The sequence below is a fragment of the Chinchilla lanigera genome, unplaced genomic scaffold (assembly GCF_000276665.1).
Source record: "Chinchilla lanigera isolate Chin_1 unplaced genomic scaffold, ChiLan1.0 scaffold00107, whole genome shotgun sequence".
Lineage (NCBI taxonomy): Eukaryota > Metazoa > Chordata > Mammalia > Rodentia > Chinchillidae > Chinchilla > Chinchilla lanigera.
In genome coordinates, this window is record NW_004955508.1 from 4,015,723 (window position 1) to 4,025,622 (window position 9,900).

The window sequence follows — 9,900 nt, forward strand, 5'->3', positions numbered from 1 at the left end:
CTGTTTCAGGAACTGCAGTAGCCAGTTTTTTGGTCAGTGGCACAGCGCCTGCCTGGCAAGCGTGAGGTCGTGAGTTCGAACCGGGGAAAAAAAAAAAAAAAAAAAAAAAAAGAGAGCAAGATATGACAGAGATGATAGACAGAGAAGTACAAAATGAAGACCTTGATTTAGATGAGGAAGAAAACATAAAGTAAATATATATTTTACTACTCAAAGTGCTACAAAATGGTTGTGTATATCTAAGTGATCCCATGTTAGAACTAAGTCAGAAAATGTTAAGTTCTCGCCAGGGGTGAAACCTATTGGATGGAATGCCAGCAGTGTGGTTCAATGTAGGAAATTGTTTGTAACAAATGATATGCTACAGGATGTTTTGAAATACACTAATAGTGAAGTGTAAGAAAACATTCTATATGCATCACTGGTAATACTTAAAAATACACTTATGACTCCTCACTATCTGAACTGAAAGTCTTTACAGCAGGACTTTATCATTCTAATCATCAGAATGTAAAGACTTAGGGCCGAGGATATAGCTCAGTGGCACAAGCACTGGCCTGGCAAGCACAAGGTCCTGAGTTCAATTCCCGGTACCAAAAAAAAAAAAAAAAAGCACTGTAAACAGATAAAAATAGAATATAAAGATGTATGGAGAAATGACAGATATGGTGTTGAGCTTTTTAGAACAAAGTGACAAGAGATTTGGTTTCTTTCAAAATTGCCTTCAAAATTGTTTTTGGATAACAAAAAGACCCACCAACAAAGAAAAAATCCGACAGTGTGGCTGCTGTTTGCATTTTTGAAAGCTTTATTCTGAAGCGTCAAGCAACTTATACCCCGAATACCTGACAGTTGATGAACGACTTGTACCATGTCGTGGTTGTTGACGCTTTCAGCATTATATGCCAAGTATACCTTCCAAATATGACATGAAAATATATGCCCTGGGAGGTCTAAAGACATTTTACACCTTGAATTTAGAAATTTATTCTGGGACTCAGCCACCAGGCCTGTACTGTGCTGTAATAAACCGTATGACTTCGCGAACAGACTCGCACCTATTTCCAAAAGTAACTCGAATGTCACATTCAACAGTTGGTTCACTAGGCATCCACTGATGTTACATTTGCTAAAAGAACACCATGTGACCAGCGCAGGAACTACACCCAAGAACAAAGCTGAGATTCCTGAAAAAACGTTGCAGCATCACAACAGAGAAATGTATACTGTACGCTTTGGATTTCAGAGAGATGTAACAATGGCCTCCTGCATGTTTTTTTTTTTTTATTTTTATTTTTTTCCGGTACCGGGAATCGAACTCATGACCTCGCGCTTGCCAGGCAGGCGCTGTGCCGCTGAGCTAAATCCCCAGCCCTCCTGCATGTTGAAGAAAAACAAAGCAGTATTGATAGTGTCGACATTACACCATGATCATAAGATGTGAGCCGGGTGTACTGGTGCACACCTGTAATCCCAGCACGCAGGAGGCTAAGGCAGGGTGATTTTGTAAATTCAAGGTCAGTCTGTACTACACAGTGAGTTGAAGGGTAGCCTGGACTACATAGCAAGAGCCTGTCTCAAAACAAACAAACAAACAAAGATTGATAGTGAATCCTCAACACAAATGAAGCCAGGAATGGTCACATTTTACAACAAAATGAAAGGCAGGGCAGATGTTGACAAGTTACATAGCAACCGGATGTCACCTGAAACACAAAGTGTTGGTCAGCGATTTGTGTTTTACTTAAGTCTAAACATGTGAGACATAAATAGTTTCACAGTTTACAAAGAAAATAACAAGCACAAAATATCATGGGGAAATTTTCTTAGGGGATTGGGGCTGGAACTGATAAATGCTCAGTTACAACAGGGGAAGAGGAGCATGTATCGGCCCAAAGAACGCAAAAGATCTCTGGAGCAGACTGGTGAACAGACAGGTGAAACTTCACCAGAACCTTCTTAGAAAACAGGAAGACCAGCAAGATGTCAAGTCCGCCCCACCAAACAAGACAGGGAGACAAACACACATGTGCGATCAGTGTAAGCAGTGCTTGTGCGTGGAACATGCTGTTCTGGTGGGTGAAGACTTTTTTTTTTGGTACCAGGAATCGAACTCAGGACCTTGTGCTTGCCAGACAGGGGCTTGTGCTGCTGAGCTATATCACTGGCCCTGAAGACTGACTTAGGTGTGATAATTGCAGCAAAAATTATTTCTGTGGTAGAGTTTTGTTTGTATTTTCTTTTTTTTTTTCTAGTACCGGGAATCAAACTCATGACCTTGCACTTGCCAGGCAGGCGCTGTGCCACTGAGCTAAATCCCCAGCCCTTGTTTGTATTTTCTTTGTAGTTCAGATAGGACTTTATTTCTACTGTTATTTTTTGTTTCTACTGTTATTTTTTTTAGATCTTGTAAGCAGGTAAACAGTTGATTTTAAAAATGTTGTTTTTTTAATCTAAACACTCATTACATATTAAAAATTTAATATTTCATTTGATTGATTTTTTATTTTCCTGTTAAGTATACATTGTTTAATATACTAAAACTCATAAAATTAAGATTAATAATTCATCAGTAGAAATACTTCCAAAAAAATAAATATGGCATATATACCCAATATAATGCTCCTTTCATAAAATTTGTCCTGATGCCCCCAGGGCTATGTTTGTACACAGAAGAATGAAGTTTGCTGTTTTTGCATCAAAATAAGGAGGTTTAAAGTCTTCCTATTTTCTTTTTCTTTTTTTTTTTGTCTTTTTGAGACAGGGTCTGGTTATGCAGTTCAGGCTGGCCTTGAGTTCACTTTGTAGCTCAGGCTGGTCTCAAACTTGCAGTGATCCTCCTGCCTCAGCCTCCCAAGTGCCGGGGTTACAGGCCTGTGCCACCACGCCAGGCTCTTTTTTCTTTTCTATTTCTCTTACATCATAAGTGAGACAGTGACAGTCCTAACACTAATGTAATAAAAGCCACTAATATTCACTTTTTTTATTTATTTGTTTTATTTTATTTTTTTGGCTTTTTTTCCAGTACCGGAGATCGAACTCACGACCTTGCACTTGCCAGGCAGGCCCTGTGCCACTGAGCTAAATCCCCAGTCCCTAATATTTACTTTTGAATGAGTGTTCAATATATCGTCCTAAATCCTTGACATATGACACCTCATACAAAACTCACCAAATGCGTTAGGTGCTATTTTTATTTTTCTCTTACACAGGGGAAACTGAGTCTCACAGTAAGGTTAGCAGACTTGGCCCAGGTCACAGATCTGGAAAACACAGTTGCTCCGCAGAGAACTCTGGCATATCTAATCCCCAGTGTGTGCTGCTCACGTCTGCAGCATGGGTTTCATATAAAACTCAGCTAAGTCAGTTTGTCATTCTTACACCTATCCGCCACACCTCTCCTGTTTCCCATGGGGCTGTCTTGTTCATGGAGGGACGGAGTGATTAGAGGTTTCCTCATTGGGGGGAGAGTCCAATTTTTAGGGATGTTGTCTTTTAAGAAATGGTTATTATTTCCAAACATCCAATTGATCACAAGTAAAGGCCTATTTATGAAGGAAGAGTCTTTGATAAAGAATGTGACTTCAGAGCCGGGCGTGGTGGTGCACGCCTGTAATCCCAGCACTCGGGAGGCTGAGGCAGGAGGATCGCTGTGAGTTCGAGACCAGCCTGGGCTACAAAGTGAGCTCAAGGCCAGCCCGAGCTACATAGGGAGACCTTGTCTCAAAAAGACAAAAAAAAAAAAAAAAGTTAAAGAATGTGACTTCCTCAAATCATGTATTTCACATGCACAATTTATAAAAACTGACTTCTATACATTTTTGAGAACAACAAGTATCACTGGATTAACAAACTTTAAACTTTCATAAAATAGGCTTATCAAATTTTAGAGTTTAAAAAGGGGTTGGTTGCTGGGCATGGTGGTGCACACCTATAATCCCAGCTCTTGGAAGGCTGAGGCAGGAGGATCACTGCGAGTCTGAGGACAGCCTGGGCTACAAAGCGAGCTCAAGGCCAGCCTGACCTGCAGAGCGAAACCCTGTCTCAAAAAAAAGGGGAGTGGGGAGGGGGTTGGTTATAAAGAAAAATATTACTGCAGGACAAGCAAAGTCTTTCCAAACAAGTCTTGTTGGCTGTGGGAATAAATGACCTCCATAGGGAAAGAGGCATCTGCATTCAGTTTTTAGCCTGTGAAATAAGGAACAGGAAATTATAAATTAAAAAAAGGAAAAAATTCAACCTCACAAAGTACAGCACGAACAGACGTAAATCACTGCCTCCCAAGAGGTGGTGCAAGCTTGGTAAAGAGTGTAAGTGAACCTCAGATCCACCATAGGCAGGTAAGAGCTAGGACTCAGGTTGTGGAGAGGACCGAAAGGGGAGGCCGGCCTTGCACTAGTCTTTCAGGGAAGGTTGTTGTTCTCTTACTACTTGTCTCTTGATAGAATCAGCATGCGTATGAATGTAACAATGACTAGGGGAGTGTGACCTAGATCCTAAATTTTTGTTTTAAGTGTGAAATCTGCAGCCAATGGCGCCATCTACCCCATGCGGCGCCCCCTGGTGGATTTCACTCACCAACACAGACACCCTAGACCGTGCCTTTTTCTTCTTTTTGTAGGTAGTACTGGATTTCTTGCTATTTTTCCAAATAGATCTAAAGGTGTCTGAAGAGATCTGGGGAGTGACCGTAATTTTTAGGACGGGTAGTCTACCTGAGCAGAGGAAGGATATAAATAGTTACGACATTTCTTGTTGTTGGAGACAACTCCCTTGGATGGGTTGGTTCTTAACACTTCTGAGCCTGTTTTGGGTTTTCCATCATTGGAGGTGAGACATTAAGAATTCCTTTTTTGTTGTTTATTTTATTTTATTTTTTTTTTTCCAGTACCGGGAATCGAACTCACGACCTCGCGCTTGCCAGGCAGGCGGGGTGCTGCTGAACTAAATCCCCAGCCCCTAAGAACTCCTTGACACAAGGCACGGTTGTGCACATCTGTAATCCCAGCACTTGGGAGGCTGAAACAGGAAGATCTCTGGAAGTTCGAGGACGGCCTAAACTACATAGAGACCCTGTCTAAAAAGAAAAAGAAAAAAAGCCAAACAAAACAAAATAACAGAATTTCTTTGTAGGCAAATAAGTGACCTCAGGTTGTTAATCTGGATTTCACAGAAGATTACAATTCCAAATTAGCTTGTTAACTTGCAAATAATGAGGATACAGAAATACTCAGTAGACAAATAGCCCTTTAACCAGTGCTGTTTCTGATTGCTTTTAATGCTTAAAATGATGCTGTGAAGGGTAAGCAGCAAGTGATTTTCTCTGTGGAATCCAACCAATTAACCCTGTTCCGAGGCCTCTACCTCAGCAGTATCCAAACTAACAGTCTGGTTGACACGCTCCCTCAGAGCCATCCCATAATTATTTCAGTTCAAGAGATACATGTATTCTCTTGCATTTATACTACTAAGGTTAGAAAAAAGTTTATTGAACTCTTACTTATTTTTTATGCTTGTTTGTATTTTCAGGTGGGTATTTCATAATCATTTTCTTTTTTTTTTTTTTTTTTTGGTTTTTTTTCCGGTACTGGGAATCGAACTCATGACCTTGTGCTTGCCAGGCAGGCACTGTGCCACTGAGCTAAATCCCCAGCCCCCATCATTTTCTCACTGATGCAAATTAAACCAGTTACAAGCACATGGGATGATTTCCAGTGCCAAACACGCACCCAGTGGTAATGGTTTTACCCCCATCATTACGTTCACCACAGTAAAGGTCAGAGATGGTCTGCAGCCTTGTGATGTCTTCTGCTGCTGCATGAAATGAAAAAGCCGTGATGGTGCCAGGGAAAACAAAATGAAATCATTAACCCGCCTGCTATTTATTGAGCTTAAATTAGAGTTAAATTTGAATTAAATGTAACAGAGTAATTCTGTTTAATTTCAATTCAACTCTAATGAAACAGGAAGTAGATGTTCTGTTTCTAAAATAGAAGGATAATTGCAAAATCTTGGAATCATTTGATTGACCATTAAAAATGCAATAGTCGGGGCTGGGGATTTAGCTCAGCGGCACAGCACCTGCCTGGCAAGCGCAAGGTCGTGAGTCTGATTCCTGGTACCAGGAAAAACAAACAAACAAACAAAAAAACCAAAACAAACAAAGAAAAAAAAAACAAAAAATGCAATAGTTTCTGTTTTAAAAGTGTCAATATAAGCCAGGCGTGGTGGTACACGCCTGTAGTCCCAGCACTCGGGAGGCTGAGGCAGGAGGATTGTCACAAGTTCAAGACCAGCCTGGGCTACAAAGTGAGCTCAAGGTCAGCCTGAACTGCATAGTGGGAACCTGTCTCAAAAAGACAGGGAAAAAAAAAAGTGGCAATATAAGCTCTCCATGGGAGCAACACCTGTAATCCAAGCTACTTGGGGACCCAGGGCAAGAGGATCTCAAGTTCAAGACCAACCTGGGCAATTTAGCCATTGTCTCAAGATAAAAAGGCTTGGGGATAGAACTCAGGTGCAGTGCTTGTCTAGCATGCATGACACCTCTATCCCTAGCACTGAGGAAAAAAAAAAAGAGTGGCAATGCAGCAGACAATAATATTATTATAATTCTCTCGAAAACGCTGTTGGCATAAAAAGAAAACTGCGACCCATACTTGTGCCAGCCTCTAAGACCACGACCATGGTGGTTACGCTACTTAATTCTTTCCACCTGACTTGCCGCAGAATGCACCGACCTTCCTCCACTTTTCTTAACATTGAATTTCATTTTCAAATCTGTCTATGATGTTTACTGAGCTGCATTTAAATGACATTTCTTCACCTCCTCTTTTTAAGCAGACCAGTCACCATTAATTCTGGTCATGCACACTTGTGAAAGAGAATGATTCCGTGTGTGATTCTCTTATTCCAAAGGGTTGCAGGATCAGAATGTTCCCCTAATGCTGCCCCCGCGCCAATCACAACATAACCAGTCTTTGATGATACAGAAAGCGCATCGTGATCTTATAAGGGCTGTTACTTCAGTTTTCTAATTCATAGCTGGAAAAACTGGTGAAGGTTAGGCTCGAGAAGAATAGAGAAGGAAGAAGAATTTCTTAGAGAATAAACAAGGATGAGAGAAGACAAAAAATAAAAAGCAGTGGAGAAAAATTCACTTTATTTGTTTTGCTTTGTTGTTTTGTCTTTTTGAGACAGGGGCTGGCTATGCAGTTCAGGCTGGCCTTGAGCTCACTTTGTAGCCCAGGCTGGTCTCAAACTTGCAGTGATCCTCCTGCCTCAGCCTCCCGAGTGCTGGGATTACAGGCGTGCACCACCACACCCGGCTGCAAAAATTCACTTTAAAGAGACCAATTACTAGCCAGGCTCAGTAGCATCTGCCGGTAGTCCCAGCTACTGGGACAGATAAGGCAAGCATGTGGCAACACAGCGAGTGTCTATCTCTTAAAAAAGTCATTACTGAGTTCAGATGCTACATACAGCATCGTAAAAGTTCTTGAACTCTTCTGCAAATCACTGGGCATAACGATACAACGGTTTCCAGCCTGTAACGATGCTCCTGGTCATCACATACTGCAGGCTTGTTATTTACATTTTTAAAAAATAAAGCAGAGCAAATCGTGCATAGCACAGGGTTCAGGAGTGAGCGGATACTGCAGGCGGAGGGGAACCCACGAACAGGAGGCACACTACCTGTCTTCCTGGCTCTCAGGGCTCCAAGGACAGCAGCAGCAGCCGTTTCTCCCAGGGCATTGTTCCCGAGGTCAATTTCCCTTACATGGGCAGAGTGTGCGATCAGGCTGTCCAGAGAAGAAGGCAAAACAGGACGGCACTGTTCCAAGCATAGTTATTCAAAGAAACTCAATCCAGTCATTTTCGAGAATGGTCTTTCTTTTTTAGGTCCTTTGAATTCTCCCTGCCCTTCCTCACGGGGCACTGATCCAATTTGAGAGTGCCTTAAAACGCCCCATTCATGTATTCAAAAAACGTGGACAGAGAGTGGGCAGGGCTGCTCAGACATTGACATTTACACTCCAGCAAAATGTCAAAAACAATTTGTAGGCACTGACAGGACCTGACTTTTAGCAGGTCAAATAAGTAACATCTCTCAGCTAGCAACACTATAAGCAAACATTTGTTTTCACATAAAATTAAGATGGGCAAGGTCTCAAAAGATGCTTTTTAAATCAGGTAAAAAGCCGGGCGTGGTGGCGCATGCACTCAGGAGGCTGAGGCAGGAGGATTGCTGCAAGTTTGAGACCAGCCTGGGCTACAAAGTGAGCTCAAGGCCAGCCTGAACTGCATAGCGAGACCCTGTCTCAAAAAGACAAAAAAAAAAAAAAATCAGTTAAACGAAAAGCACACTGTTTTTGTTTTTCTACTTTCTTTGAGAGCTACTGAAAATTCCTTCATGTCCTAGCACTGCTCTGCTGGCTGATTTTTGGGCGCTCTGGCATCATGAGAGCAAAATCCTAAAGCAATGAAGAGAATGAAAAGGACGTGAAATCACCACACCAGGGGCCTGGGGATTTAGCTCAGTGGCTCAGCGGCACAGCGCTTGCCTGGCAAGCGCAAGGTCATGAGTTTGATTTCTGGTACTGGAAGAAAAACAAACAACACACACACACACACACACACACACACACACACACAAGAAATCACCACACCCCCGCTCAGTAACATAAACTTACCATGTTCTGCAGCCAGTATTCATAGACACAACCGGAAGACACAACCAGAAGAAAAAAATAATCAAAACACCCAGTATGACAATGACGATAGAATTAGTAATCCAGGACATTAACACATGCATTGTAAGGATAGTCATTGTAAGGAGAGCTAGGTTAAAATTCAAAGAGTGAAGACAGCTATATATCTTGTTAATATTAATTTTAAGAAAGCTATAGTGGCTGTATTAATATCAATCAAAGTAAGAAATCAGTCAAAGTAGATTCTGTAGCAGGGAATATTACCAGAGTTAAAGCGATCATTGCATGATATTGATGTGGGTCAGTCGGTTTATCCACAGACCAGCAATCTAAATGTTTACGTAACTAATAATTGAGCTTCAAAATATGTAAAGCAAGTGCTGATTAAATTGCACAGATATTATCATAATTTTCCACTCTCAAAAATTGATAGAGCAAAAAAACTGAAAATCTATAAAGACACAGAAGACTTGAAGAACACTGTCAACTAACTTGACCTAGCTGACATTTATGGAATATTCCATCCAACAATATTAAAATACATATTCTTAGCTGGGGGGCATATCCCTATAATCTCTGCACTTGGGAGGCTGAGGCAGGAGGACTGCTGCTCAAGGTAAGATGCCAGCCTGGGTTACATACAGAGTTTAAGACCAGAATGAACAATATAGAGAGACCCTGTCTTTAAAAACCTAAAAAAAAAAACAAAACAAATTCTTTTCAAGCGCAATTTACCAACATAGATTAGATTTGTCATAAAATGAAACAAGTATGTTCTCCAATCATATTAAAATTTAATTAGAAAACAATGAAAGTATCTAAAGAATTGAAATGGGACATGGTAGAGTATGCCTATAATTGCAGCACTTGGGAGGCTGAGGCAGGAAGATTTCAAGTTCCAGGTGAGTCTGGCCTATATAGGGAGTTCCAGGTAAGCCCAACTACAGAGCAAGACCTTGTCTCAAAAAAATTTTTCTTTTAAAAGCAGATATAAAGGGGCTGGGGATATAGCTCAGTGGCACAAGCGCCTGCCTGGCAAGTGCAAGGTCCTGAGTTCAATTCCCGGTGCTAAATAAATAAATAAATAAATAAATAAATAAAAACAGATATATGGAAACTAAGTAGCATTCTTCTAAGTAACCCACATGTTAAAGAACTATGAAAAGGAAATTAGAAAATAGTTCAAACG

General features: G+C 41.0%; 1 protein-coding gene across 1 annotated transcript in view; it reads right to left on the reverse strand.

Annotated features, from left to right (window-relative positions):
* Window positions 1–4,020: 4,020 nt before the first annotated feature.
* The window catches only part of LOC102017899, a gene marked incomplete at its 5' end in the record, with an annotated part of 37,297 nt that continues 31,417 nt past the window's right edge, over window positions 4,021–9,900 (reverse strand). The window contains 3 exon segments of the mRNA XM_005407755.2: window positions 4,021–4,188; window positions 4,579–4,715; window positions 7,696–7,802. Coding sequence (XP_005407812.2) covers window positions 4,177–4,188; window positions 4,579–4,715; window positions 7,696–7,802 — 256 coding nt within the window.